Source organism: Colletotrichum jinshuiense, chromosome 1 (assembly GCF_051148585.1).
Source record: "Colletotrichum jinshuiense chromosome 1, complete sequence".
Classification (NCBI taxonomy): Eukaryota; Fungi; Ascomycota; class Sordariomycetes; order Glomerellales; family Glomerellaceae; genus Colletotrichum; species Colletotrichum jinshuiense.
Genome location: NC_139302.1, coordinates 6,132,506 through 6,146,478, shown reverse-complemented (window position 1 = coordinate 6,146,478; position 13,973 = coordinate 6,132,506). Strand labels below are relative to the sequence as shown.

At 50.9% G+C, this 13,973-nt stretch overlaps 4 protein-coding genes across 4 annotated transcripts; 3 read left to right on the top strand and 1 right to left on the bottom strand.

Annotated features, from left to right (window-relative positions):
• Positions 1–531: 531 nt before the first annotated feature.
• Positions 532–1,465, top strand: EsH8_I_001615 (chaperonin 10-like protein; the record flags this gene model as incomplete). Its single annotated transcript, XM_083269028.1, has 3 exons — positions 532–1,055; positions 1,140–1,310; positions 1,441–1,465. The coding sequence occupies 3 exons, from the start codon at positions 532–534 to the stop codon at positions 1,463–1,465; spliced, it is 720 nt and encodes a 239-aa protein (XP_083119466.1).
• Positions 1,466–2,632: 1,167 nt separating this feature from the next.
• EsH8_I_001614 (uncharacterized protein) lies at positions 2,633–3,794 on the top strand (the record flags this gene model as incomplete). Its single annotated transcript, XM_083269027.1, has 3 exons — positions 2,633–2,707; positions 2,781–3,591; positions 3,661–3,794. The coding sequence occupies 3 exons, from the start codon at positions 2,633–2,635 to the stop codon at positions 3,792–3,794; spliced, it is 1,020 nt and encodes a 339-aa protein (XP_083119465.1).
• Positions 3,795–3,870: 76 nt separating this feature from the next.
• On the bottom strand, positions 3,871–11,630 carry EsH8_I_001613 (type I polyketide synthase; the record flags this gene model as incomplete). Its single annotated transcript, XM_083269026.1, has 5 exons — positions 3,871–4,734; positions 4,819–5,072; positions 5,451–10,933; positions 11,003–11,120; positions 11,195–11,630. 5 exons carry the CDS (start codon positions 11,628–11,630, stop codon positions 3,871–3,873), a joined length of 7,155 nt encoding a protein of 2,384 aa, XP_083119464.1.
• A 754-nt stretch (positions 11,631–12,384) lies between these two features.
• On the top strand, positions 12,385–13,321 carry EsH8_I_001612 (alpha/beta hydrolase; the record flags this gene model as incomplete). Its single annotated transcript, XM_083269025.1, has 2 exons — positions 12,385–12,489; positions 12,551–13,321. The coding sequence occupies 2 exons, from the start codon at positions 12,385–12,387 to the stop codon at positions 13,319–13,321; spliced, it is 876 nt and encodes a 291-aa protein (XP_083119463.1).
• Between the last annotated feature and the right edge of the window lie 652 nt (positions 13,322–13,973).

The window sequence follows — 13,973 nt, the reverse complement described above, 5'->3', positions numbered from 1 at the left end:
CAGGGACTGGGTTAGAAACTATCTCTTGCCTTTGTCACGCGGAAGACACAATTTTTAGCTAGTTTACTATACAATAAGAAATACAAAAAAGCAACATTTGACAGGCATATGGACAACAAATCACCCGATCTCCCCGGGCCGGCTCTGCGTCGACGCTCCATAACCGTTACCGGAGGTCGGAAATGGGGTCGGTGATTCATCATGATTCGGTACATTGCATTCCGGTTTATCGGCGGCTTCCAAAACTCCGAACCCACCAGGCAAAAGACCAAAGCCACGGCTAGTTTTTGATAGGGTGAGAGGATCGGGCCGGTTTTGCGCTCATGCGATCCCCCGTCTGCAGGTGCCGATGCCGACCCGTCGTCTTTATGGAAGATATTCTTGATTGTATTTGGGTGAGACCTGACGCGAAGAGGCTAGTAACAATTTTTATTTTGATTCTCTAGACTAAATCCAAAACCCTTCTCGCCCAACTTCAACTCATTGTGACTCCATTAAACCTCCCCCAACACACCCCTTTCCAACGGCAAGATGAAAGCCCTCGTAGGCGGAGACCCTGGCGAGTACCAGCTCGTCGATGATCTCGACCCGCCAAGCCCCGGGCTGGATACTATGCTCTGTCGGGTTCATGCTGTCGCTTTGAACCCGGCTGACGCAAAGATGGCCGACTTCGCAATGACAGCGGGCGCCATCGGGGGTGCTGACTTTGCGGGCACCGTGATTAAGGTTGGCGAGAACGTGACGCGATTCAAGACAGGCGATCGTGTCTTTGCCCTCACATTTGGGCTTAACCCATCCAACAGCAAAACAGGCGCGTTTGCAGAGTATGGCCTTGCAACCGAGGATTTGACCTGCAAGATTCCCGAGACAATGTCGTTCGAGGAGGCGTGCAGCATGGGCGTGGCGGTCGGCACCGCAGGCATGGCTCTTTTCCACGAGCTACGACTTCCCATGCCAGGAAACACGCGCCGGAACGAGAACATAAATTCTGTGCCCGTCCTAGTTTCTGGCGGTGCAACTTGCACAGGAACCATGGCCATACAGTTGCTCAAGTGGTATGTAACAGGGCTCATGAGCGCTTGATGTATATTTTGAGCAAGTTCAATGGACTAACCGTCGGTATTGGAGTAAACTAACAGCGCTGGTCTAACCCCTATTACAACTTGTTCACCGTCCAACTTCGCCCTGTGCCAGTCCTTTGGCGCCGTTGTCTGCTTCGACTACAACTTGCCCGACTGTGGCGACAATATCCGCATGTATACCGACAACAAGCTCGCACACGTGCTTGACTGCGCTACTGACGCAACGACGTATGTGAATGCTACCTATCTATGACTGAAATATTTCTTGCGTTGGTCTTCTCTCTTCCTTCTTGGGTTTATTGCGCTGGTTTTGGGCAGCAGGTGTTTCCGCATAATATTTTGCGCTGTTAATCCGCAGTGTCTTTTCTGGGACGCCTGAGTAGTATCATATTTTGCTAACGTCGTGTATCTAGTATGAAGATGTGCTATCAAGCCATAGGTCCAGCTGGTGGGACATATGTCGCACTCGAGGCATTCTCTACACCGGTACAGTATTCAAGGCGGGATGTGAAGGCCAGTTGGATCTTAGGCTCTTCACTGTTCGGGGATGTGGTCGAGTTTTCCGGCGCTTATGGACGCCCGGCTTCCAGAACCCATCGTGATTTTGCTTCGCGTCTATTCCCTGTAGTGGAGAATTTGTTGCAAACAGGGCTAATCAAGAACCATCCGGTGGACGTGCGCAGTGGAGGGTTGGGGGCGTTGACAGAAGGGATAGAGGAAATACGCAGGGGAAAGGTGAGAGCAAAGAAGTTAGTGTTTCCTCTCGTTAGTGTCGAAGGATAAGTCCTCTTGTCCGGCAAGGGAGATCGAAATTGGCAGGCGGATATTGGAGAATGGCTGGTTCACAGCACATACATACAATACGTGCACAAACAAACCAGCCAAAAAAAACAATCCAATAGCAATCTATACTTTTCCCATTGACTTGATTTAGGAAAGGGCTATATTCATTCCCAAAGGCAAATGCATAGAAAGAAGAGAGACAAAATAATGGCCTTGGGAAAATGGCATTTGACAAAGCGGAAGCATGATCCAATTTTGTAAAAACAGTTATTCTCCAGCAGTGGTTTTTACAGCATTGTTAAATACACAGTATCCTTAACTTCGGAACATGTATGCTGCCTTCTACCCCCCCTAAAATGGTAGATGAGAAGCCATGAAACTGACCACGAACATTCTCATGCATATATTTAGAAACATGTAGATCAAATCAGACTATGACTCCGTCTAATATGTAAATATACGTATTATTGTGTAATTATTGGCATTGAAGACTTTCAGCGGCCAACATTTGTAAAACTAGTGCCGACCCACATCGGCTATTTTGATAGCCGGTGCATAACAACTCCCCTATGTGCAGTCAGCAAAACTCGCCGATTCGGAAACTCGGCAACCGTTCTTGCTGCAAACCTGCCATCATTCTAATGATCCCCCTGACTGCAGCTTTTTGGAGGGGTAACACTAAAATTGTGCCCCTCTTTGACCCCTTTACCGGAAGCTGTACATTTTCCACCAAGCCTAGTTTAGTCCCACCATAACAACCGCTAGCGATGGACGTGGTTACTGAGGTTTTCAAGACGCTGTGGCAGTTCAGTCCCCAAAGGCAAGATTTCACTGAGGAAAATGTGCCGTCTCTACGTGGGAAGGCGAGTACAAACCTATGTCTTCCAGCTAGTATTGAGCTGACATCGGAAACAGACGTATGTCGTGACGGGTTCCAATGGAGGTATTGGGAAAGAAGTAGCTAGGATTCTTTACCAAAAGCATGCTACGGTTTATTTGACAGCGCGGTCGCAGGAGAAATCTGAAAGAGCAAAGCAGGACATACAAGCGACGACACCTTCTTCAGAGGGCGAGCTCATCACCGTTCTGCTTGATCTTGGAAACTTGAGCACCATCAAAGCCGCTGCGCAGTATATACTAGAGCGCAATAGCAAGATAAACGTATTATTCAACAATGCTGGTGTCGGAGTCGTTACGTCCGAGGCCCAAACAACACACCAAGGCTACGACCGGTGGCTTGGAGTCAACAACTTGGGACCTCACCTTTTGCTGAAGTTTCTCACCCCAGCACTGGTGGCTGCAGCAAGAGCTGAAGAGCCAGGAGCTGTGCGTGTTGTCTGGGTCTCGTCTGCTTCGGGCGTTCTCCCAGACGTTCCCAGAGGCGGTGTTCCCATAGACGACATACCCAACAATCGGAACGATGATGGTAGGATGGAGCGCTATCAGAACAAATACGGAGTTGGAAGCCGATACGGCATCAGCAGGGCAGGAAATATACTCCAGGCCGCCGAATTCGCTCGTCTTCACGAACAAGATGGCGTGACCAGTGTCGCTATGCATCCAGGAATTATTGAGACGGACAGCTTCACGCCAGTTGCCGAGAAAAGCACTATGGCGTGGGTCTTTAAGATATTGTTCATGCAACCCCCAATCTACGGAGCTTACACACAAGTATATGCCGGGCTGTCACCCGAGGTGGGCACGGTTTCCCACCAAGGGGAATGGGGTACGTAATTCTGTCTTCAAGTCGAATGCCGATGCAAACTAGCCACGTTTTCTGATGATTCATGTTTAGTTGTTCCTTGCGGTCGCTTCGCAAGGCTTCGCAAGGATCTCCAGCTTGCCATGAAAACCAAGGAGGAGGGCGGCCTCGGGGTAGCCCAGGCGTTCTGGGCGTGGAATGAAGAGCAAATTCAATCATACCTCTAGGGTTGTGACAATGCACTAGGATGGTTTGACTGGAGTATTCCTAACTTATGTTGATTCGTACTCAATGAGTATTTAACTAGTCACCTCGCGTAATCCCCATCTTCAATACAACTTTGTCACATAGTGCCACTAAGCTCACTGCATTCATTACATCCAGTGTCGTCAGCTCAGCACCAAACGTCAAGCGCACCCAGTTTCGGAACTCAACAGCCGCGAGCGAGTCCATTCCATATACGCTCAGGGGGCGGGCTGGGTCCATGCTCTCGCTCAAACGTAGCTGCCGGACAAACTGGGCCCCGACAGCCGCGACAGCAGCGGAAACTACGGCGGAGCGATCAGGATTGCTCGATCGTGCAAGTAGAAAGAAGGCCTCGAGATCCTTGTCGCCAGATGACGCCCCAGAGGTAGCTGATGATGTATGACCGTCTCCGCCGGCGACTAGGCCAGCGAAGCGCACGTCGCGGAGAACCAGTTCACTGTCTTGGGGCTGTGGCAAGACTATTCCAGTGATCATCTGGGCTTGGCTGGCGATGTTGGGGCGGCGTTTTGGGTCGGGATGCTGCTGCAGGAAAGAGTAATCGACGATGCGGCGTAAAAGACCCTCGTTGATTCCGAACCAGGTGTTTCGGTCAAACCTCCCCTCCAAATTCTCGTTGCCTTGTATTACTCCGATATCTTCGATAGGACCTAGATTGATGCTTGTGGCGGGTAGACCTAGTGTGCGGCGGTGCGCTGCAAGCGCGTCCATAAAGACATTGCCACCGGCGTAATTGGACTGTCCTTTCTGTCCAACAAGCCCTGAGGTGGAGGAAAGCATGGTGAAGAGTCCAATAGGCTGCTGTGTTGCCATTGAGACGCAATGCAGGTTCCAAGTGCCTTGAACTTTGCAAGAGAGCGCCGCCTGGTAATCCTCATGGGTCATGGATTCGAAGGTTCGATCCTGAGCGAAACAGAAAAGTGACGTTAGCTTCTAGCATCCTCAACGAACAAATTGACTAGATCGGAAATGGAAATAGCGTCTTACTCTGAAAACAGCTGCGCCCTGAATAATACCGCCCACAGGAGCCGAAACTTTCTCGAAGCAGCGCTTGACATCATCGATCAGACTCACGTCGCCTTGGAGAAGATCAATAGAGCATCCCAACCCTTTGAGGTCTCGAACGACACTCTGTGACATGTGATCTTCGTATCCGCTACGCGACATAATGGAAAGGTACTTGGCGCCTTGTCGAGCAAGGTGTATAGCCAGGCTTCCGCAGACGCCTTTTAAGCCTCCAACTATGAAATATGTGTGCTCAGAATTTAAAAGTGAGCTGGCCTGACGTTTGGCTGGCCGGACCTGGGGAAAATCAGCGAAGAGATCAGAGATGAAGAAGTGTCATCAGACGTCAGTTCGTACCGGAACCATAACCTTCGCATAAGGTCCATTCGATATGACAAACTTGCCAATATGATTGCCTGCCCGAAGCAATTTTAAGGCGTCAGGGATTTCTTGGTAACCCCAAATTCGTCGTGGGGAGATGGGCTTGACGTGGCCATCGATGATCAGCTTGACCAATTCTGAGTAAACGCTGAAGAAATGTAAGCAAGGCACAAATCAAGCTGCTAGAGTATATGAATTCCATTACCTTGAGAGAGTGTCCAGTGGCAGTATACTAATGTCCAGGCTGCGTATCGAGCAATTTTGAGCAAACGGCTCCATGAAAAGCCAGTTACGATCGAAGCTGTCCCTTTTCGCTATATGGACGAGAGTTCCTTGAGCAGCAAGAAGCCGCCAGCTTTCATCTAGCAGATTTCCAATCAGTGAATTAACGACAACATCGACGCCGTACCCTTGAGTCACCTCTCGGATACCGCGTGCGAAAGCTGCAGACCGTGACGAGAAGATATGGTCGTCCGGAATCCCAAACTCAGTGGTAAGGAACTTGCGTTTCTCGGAGTTACCGACTGTGGCAAAAACCTCGCAGTCTAGGCGCTGGCACAGCTGAATGCACGCGATGCCCACACCGCCGGCTGCTGAATGGATCAGGACACGTTGGCCGCGCTGCAGATTTGCCAGGTGATAAAGACCGTAAATAGCGGTGCCAAAGATGATTGGTAGAGTTGCAGCTTCCTCAAACGACATCGTGTGAGGAATTGGGAAGGTAACTTTGTGAGAAGCCGTGACTCTGTTCCCAAAACAGCCGCTGCGCTGAACGGCAACGCGCTGCCCGACGTGACGGTTGGTGATTGAACTGCCCACGCGCACCACAACGCCGGCGCCGTCCCACCCAAGCCGTTTCTCGTCTTCGGGTACAATTCCCATAGCTACAGCAACCTCTTTGTAGTTGCAACTCGAGGCAAAGAGCTCAATTTCGATCTCATCCGGACCCAGCTCCTCGGATTCGCTCCCATCGACCTCGTAGAACTGTAGAGCATCAAGACTGCCAAGTCGCTCGGCAGCCATGCGAATAGTAGATTTAGAAGCGTGCAAATCGACCATGACTGGACTTAAGCCGCCTGGGCTATCCTCGAGTTTAACCTGGTTGAGTCCATCATCAAGCCACACACGGCTGATGTGCAAAATACCCCCGCGCTCTGCATATTCATACTCCGCAGGTGGAGTCGTCGATGATCTTCGTGACTTGAGCTCATTTAAGCTTGTTTCAATTGTGCTGACCATCGTGTCCAAGTTCTCCATTGTCGCCGACTCGACGTCTAACGTATTGAGACATGACAGAGGTTCTTCGGCACGGACTGTTCGGAAGACGCCGTGGCAGACAGATTTAAGCGGAGCGGTAACCTCCATCTGCGAGCCTTGTGTGACCCAGAGGAGATTGCATTCCCGCTGTATTACAGTCTTTATAGCCTTCCACTGGCCCTCCGTTGCTGTGGCCATGACTGGCTGAGAAACCTCGTCAAGTACGAGCACAGTGGACTTCGGGGGCAGCTGTTCAAGTTCGAGGCCGGATTTGAGATGTGCCTCACTTATATTCCATCCTTTCTCTTTCAGTTTTGCAGCAGCAGCAGCAACAATATCAATGTTTTCAGAGCAGAGACCCACGAGGATGACGTCTCTGTCATCATTTTGATGTTCCGCATCCAGGCCAGGCGCAGCGTCAGCAACCATAATCCTTGCCCTTGTCCGGCGAATCTTCGTGAACTTCTTGTGAACCAAAGCCTCCATGATTCTGTCTTCGGTAATATTTAAATCGGTTTCCTTCGCTGCGTCACCATTTGTCATTGTTCCATTTGCCGGCTTTCCGCCGTCACTAGGAAGTTGAAAGATAACACTGCCTGTGTTGGCCAACAGACGATGGATGTTTCTTGCAAGTATATCAAGCTTCTTGGCTGAAATGAGATACGGCATCCTCACAACCATAAGATGGAATTGGGGGAGCTCGGTGGGCGGGGAAAATGCCCGGCTGAAGGGGTCGAGTAGAGTAAAGCGCGCGTTTTGGGCTACCGCTGACTGCGAATACATATCTCTAGATGCCAATATTACATCCGCACTGTCGGAGGCATAATGGAACTCACGGATGGCGGCGCGAGGGGCGGCTTTCTGTGATCCTGCACCATCCAACCACAAGGATTTGACTACATCGGGAGCCAGGTTGAACTCAAGAACACTCAAATTGGGAGTCTTGTGCGCGGCGAGGTCCAGAAGCTCTTGAATTTCGGCATCGGCACTATCGTTTGCGATTCTCGAAATTGCTTGCTGCAGCTTCTGATCGGTATCCAAGTGAGCGAAATCAGGTTTCCAAGCAATTCGAGCATAGTTGTGCGACAGATAAACGCTGTCTCGAACATCCATAGTGGAGAAGCTGACGCCCCTGAGTTCCAAAATCAGATTTCTGGTGTCAGGATCATATACAGATGCATCTGACAATGTCTTCCTTGATTCTTCAGGGTTTCCCACCAGCATGAATCGAGATGTGGTCGACGCTACGGCGTTGCCCGAGCTATAGGTGCCGCCTGAAGCAATGATGCTATCAATACCAGCCGGGAGCAAAACCTCGTCAAAGCTGCTGCGGTTACCACGGTGCAGAGATGTAAAAACGCTTTGGAGGCAGCCATCCAATGGAGCGGGATGCATCGGGTAGTACTGCGATTGCGGATTCCACTTGGACTTAGGCGGTTCCAGCGATACAAGGGAACGAGAGCTCGGCTTGCCTTGCCTGGACTCAACATACAGCTGCTTTTGAAAATCGGGTCCGTATCCGTATCCTGCATCCGTCATAGCCTTGTACCAAAGGCTTCCTGGGGATGGATCTCTTAGTGGCAAATCACATAAATCAAGAGGGGCTCGAGGCAACGCGTCTTGAGCTGCTGTGCCAATCTCGACTCGAATCAACCCCTTGCTGTTTTCGTTCCAGGTGTCCGATGAAGACAATGTCGAAGACGCGTCTGGATCTGCCAGAGACAGGACTTTGTACTCCCACCAAGCTGCGCCCAGCTTTGGTACGGGCGCAAGCGACAACATCACGGTCGTGTCGACGTCATTCTGAAGCACCAAACCCCTGGTGAACCGAACGTCCCTCAAACTGTAGTAGTGATCCTTCGATGTCAAGAAGGCCGTATCTCCTCCCGACATTGTTGACAAGACAGTTTGGCGAACAGCTTCTATGGCCATTGCAATATAACCGGCGGCGGGGAAGAGAATTTCAGTACCGATCATATGATCTCGCAGCCAGGGGGAATCGGCGAGACGAAGCGTCTTACGCCATGATGGACTCTGCCAAAGTGTCCCAAGCACTTTGCTACCAAGCAAATCGTGCTCAGGGAACTTCCTTAGACGCCAGTCTTTGCTGGCAAGGCTTTCGTGCCAGTACTTTGTCGAATGGTTCCATTTGTAGTTGGGTAGATCAACGATGACGGCTGGCTCGAAATCGTCTGCAGCCGTCTCGTCAGAGTTTACGTTGCGAAGCGACAAAGTGGCATCGTCCAGAAACAGCTGTCCAGCAACATCAAACAGAGCAAGTATAGACTCCTCCCCTCGCTTTGCTGCCGATATATAGTTGGCATTCTGGACTCCTGACTCCTTGATAATCTGCCCAACTGGTCCCGATAGGGTGTTGGAGGGCCCAATTTCGATCAAACAGGTCGCACCAAAATTCTCGCTGTCGGTGAGTGCCTTTTTGCACGCACCAGCAAATCTTACTGGAGACACCATGTTGGATTTCCAATAGGCTGTACCGCATGCTTCGGGCCCTGCCAACGGCTCTTCGGTCACAGAAGAAACCATAAAAGGCTTCGAAACAGCCGCACCCGCTTTGATGCGATTGCCCTCGTCGTCGCTAAATCGGCCATGGTTCAAAAGCAAGTTCTCGTATCGCTGCGCTATCTCACTCATGTGGCGTGAATGGTAGGCTAGGTCAACATGTAGCAATCGTGCAAAGTGTCCGTCCGCCTTGATGGTCTCTGCAAGTTTGGCGAGCAACGCGGCAGGACCAGAGAGGGTGATGCTCGAGGGACTGTTGTAACAGGCGATCGCGACATCATTGCTCAAGTTAGTGTCGGAATCTAGATATGCCATCACACTCTCTGCTCCCAGTCCGACAGCCATCATGCCCATACTCCTAGATTCTTCTTTGGCGGCCAAACCCCGGAAATACGCTGCAAGAATGGCCTGTGCAGACGTGATAAGCCCGGCGCTATACGCAGCAGCAATCTCGCCCGAGGAATGGCCCACGACCACATCAGCGCGGACACCCCAAGAGGCGAGTACTGCAAGAAGTGCTAGCTGCAGTGCTGTGACCAAAGGCTGCGAGAATTCAGGCTTCCGCAGGTGCTCAGCGGCACGGTGCACGGTCAACTCCTCAAGCAACGACCATTCTGGCCTTATTTCTGCTGGCAGTCCCTGTAACACGGCGTCGAGTTTCTCTACCATGGCTCTTGCGGTCTTCGGGAACATTCTGATGAGTTCGGCACCCATCTGGGACCACTGAGCGCCTTGGCCAGTGAATACGAAGCCAATCCTGGTGGCGGTCTGGGGTCTCCTGGCGTACTTGACCAAGTTCATCGCTATGCTCCCAGCCTTGCCCTTCCGTGCTGGTCGGCTCAGCATAAAAGCTCTGAAGAAGTGTCGTGAACGTCTCTCTGACAGCGTGTAGCTGAGGTCACTCAAGTTAATGCTTACTCGAGGGTCAAGCAAGTGAGACGAAATAGCCTCGATCTGACGTTTCAATGTGTCTTGGTCGTTTGCCGAGAAGACGAGTACTTGGGGATTGCCGGTTGAAGCCCTTTCATTGACCCCGTTTCCCTCAATCAAAGATAGTAGATCTGTAGTCTTAATGTACGAGCTTACATACGGGCTGGGTTTCTTTCGTATCCATGTGTTGTGATGTTGGATAAACTGTTCCGTGTTCTCCAAAACAGCATGCGCGTTCGATCCACCATAGCCAAATGAGTTGACGCTCGCGCGGCGGTAATTACTGGACGTCTTGGGCCATGGAATATTCCACCTTGTGGGACGCACACGAAGCCCCTCAAAGTCGATGTTCGGATTCGGTGTAATGAAAGTCGGGTTGCCTGGGATCGTGCCGCTTTCGACTGCCATTGTGGCCTTAATAAGTCCTGAGATACCTGCTCCCGGTTCCGAGTGTCCGATATTGCTCTTCAGTGAACCGATAATGAGTGGCTCAGACGACGGACGCATATGGGCTAAAACAGATGCAGCACCCTTTACTTCAAGGGGATCACCAGCTGGGGTTCCAGTTCCATGGCATTCCAAGTAACCCGTTTCGGCGTAATGACTGCTGTCAAGACCTGCGTCAGCATAGGCTGCACGGGTCACAGCAGCCTGCGCTTCTGAGCTAGGACTATTGATTCCTGGGGTTCGTCCGTCGCTGTTGTTTGCTGTACCCCGAATGACGGCACGAATGGGGTCACCGTCTTTGATGGCATCCGATAGGCGTTTGAGAAAGACGGCATTGACTGCCTCGGCTCTGCAATAGCCGTCTGCCTTTGCGTCGAACGTGTGGCACCGCCCACTAGCTGAATATGCAGCCCGCAGAGTTCCCAGCTCTTCGAGATGCTCAGGCGACATCCAAAGGTTGACTCCGGCCACGATCGCGGCGCTAAGCTTCCCGGCTCGGAGGTACTGGCAAGCCACATCCACCCCTACCAATCCTCCCGAGCATGCCGAGTCAATAGTCCAGCTGCGAGTCGGCAACAAAAAAAATGTCAACGACGATTCGAATCGAGTTTATTCATCCTGAAGCACTCACCTTGCGCCTTTGATGTTGAGGAAATGGCTGATTCTATTGCTAAGAATTGCGCGGCCGATACCAACAGTCATTCCTGGAACCCTCTGTTCAGGTGACCGATTTTGGATATCATGATAATCTACTCAGCCAGTCTTTAGCCGTCATTTTCTTTTTGATAAAGGCCAGAATCAACTGTCCATCGGGAGCTCTCACCAGCACTGTAGCTGCCAACGTAGCAACCTATATCCTCCCCGCTTATCTTTTCGAGAGTTATGCCACCGTTCTCAAGACATTCGTAAACTACCTCCAGCAGTTGACGCTGTTGGGGATCCATGGCGACTGCATCAGCCCTGTTGATGTTGAAAAAGGGGGCATCAAACTCGGCAGGGTCAATGTCCTCGATGTACATGCCGCTCAAAGCCTTCATTGTGCCCGGCTTGCCTGAGCCATCGAAATGACCAGCACTGTTGTAGCGGGAGCCAGGCACCGTATCAGAGACAGCAATGCCTCCAGCCTGAAGGAACTCCCATAATTTTTGTGGACTGGTTGCGTGCCCAGGCAGGCGACAAGCTACCGATACAATGGCGATGGGCTCTGCGGCAGTTGGAAGTGCGCCTGATGTGTGACTATTGCCGTTCTTGGACGCCATGATAAGATTTAAGGGGTGGTATGAACAATTTTTTGGCAGTTTGGCTCAATGAACGAGAACGCGATCATGGGAACTGAGAAGAAATCTACAAGATCTCATAGCCCTAACAAAACCGTTGGCATGGATAAGCCGTGGTTTCAGGTCTATCAATTGGCGTCTTGGGGTAGATACCCGTATACGTCTTCTTGCCACCACCAGGGCTCCGTGATAGATTTTTGACTATATGCCGCAATTTAGGCCATAGTAAACACACAGGAGGTAACCATTGCCATGATAACGGGTCCGACAGTAGGCGCCGAGCTAGTCGGCGAGAACAATGCGGGCCGATCCATTTCGTTGTAGCTCCGGGTACTTTCACCACCGCACGAAGATTCTACCCGGCTACCGGGGCATTGTAAGCCGGCACCTAACCAAGACATGGGCATTGGTCAAAACCCTCCGACCTCGGTCATCTTATGAAGCAAAGATGGTTACGGATCTAACCTATTTCTGTAGTAAGATGGATTTTTTTCGCCCTAATATGTTTGAGGAATGGTGAGCGAACTCGGGTAGATGATTCACAATAATCACAGCGACTGAGTGAGATTCGAGCCGCATCTTGCTGCACCTCGTCTTCTTTTTAAACTCACTTTGCATTTGGACTTGGATCTCTCAGTTCGTCTTCAAAGATGCTTGACTGTCTGCCTGACTTTAGCCTTCCATAATCAAAAGAGCTTGTTTTCGTCTTATCTGCAATAAATTTAACACCGCGACCATGAGCCAACAAGATGTCGAGTTCCGCACACTCGACGGGTTAACATTGCGCGGCTGGCTCTATCCAGCCGCGCAGCGCGGTCCAGCTTTGATTATGACGCAGGGTGTACGTATTTCCGACTGCAACATTCAAAACTTCAATGGCCTGCTCACTGTGCTTTTAACAGTTTAACAGCCCCAAGGAGATGCTCTTGCCTGATGTCGCTGTCTGGTTTCAACAAAGAGGTTTTACAGCCTTGGTCTACGATAACCGTACGATTGGCTCTAGCGACGGCGAGCCTCGAAACGAGGTCGACCCGCGCAAGCTCGTTGAGGACTACCATGATGCCCTGACCTTCCTCTCTACCCATCCTCTGGTTGACCCAGAACGTATTGTCTACTGGGGTAACTCGTTTAGCGCCATGATTGTGCTCGTCGCGGCGGCTTTCGACAAGCGCGCCGCGGCCGTTATCTCGGTCGCTCCTATTACCACCTACATCCTCGATCCTCCTGAGAAAGGGCGAGCGGCCATGACGCTGGCAATGAGAGACCGTGTCTCTCGCCTGGCTGGTAACCCGCCTGTGTACATACCCTTCGTGGATCAAAATGGTGCCAACCCGGCGGGCTGGGGAGACAATTACTCAATGGGAGATTTTCACCGGTTTCTTAGTAACGTCGTCTTCACGAACCAAACAACGATACAGACTTACTACCACCTGGTGACGTGGCAGCCCTATGGATCAATGTCTTTGGTCAGCCCAACGCCGGTAATGGTTGTCACACCTGGAGATGACAACATATCACTGCCTGAGAATCAGAAGAAGCTTTTTGGCATGTTTGACGAGCCTAAAACGTTCCTACTTGTACCTGGAAAAGGCCATATGGATTGTCTGGCGGGCGAGGAAATGGGAGATGTTTTACAGAAACAGTTGGAGTTTTTGACCGGATTGTGGCCGTAAAGCTCAATGTACAAGTTGCCTTGTCGAGATAAATGATCACTTGAGCAAACCAATGTGAATTTCCCACCGTCTTTGCGTCCATGGCAATTAAGGACTGCGTTATGTTCCATCTTTTAATAATAAATCTTGATACAACCTAATTTGCACGTGGGAGCATTTCAGTTGAATCGGCACAACTTGGGTTTGAACTTTTTTAACCCCCGTGCGATTAGCGCACGTCACTCGGTGTTAGGCACTTGTCACTCAGTAAGTAGCACACATACAAGTGTGGCATCTTCACTTTTGTGTGTGCACACTCCGTAGTACAACGGAATATCTTTGACAGCACCCATCATACAATTAGCCAGCTACTATCGGTGGGTTCTATTACTTACTCTCCGAGGGGGATGCAGTGCTGTGTAATTAGGTGTTATTATTCTGCCAAGACCGGCGCTGTCCATCCGTGACTGAGCTAGGCACATACCGGGCCCACCCTAATCATATTGTCATGCTGAACTATTAGTGTTTTCAGGCCTTCGCCGACCGGCGTGTTTTGTCTCCATCGGACCGGTCTTTACCCTATACCGTAAGCCGCCGACTAAGGAGGGGGGTTCGCCCCCGGTGATACCACTCGATCTCAAACCAGGAAGCAGACTTCCATCTATCTCCATGA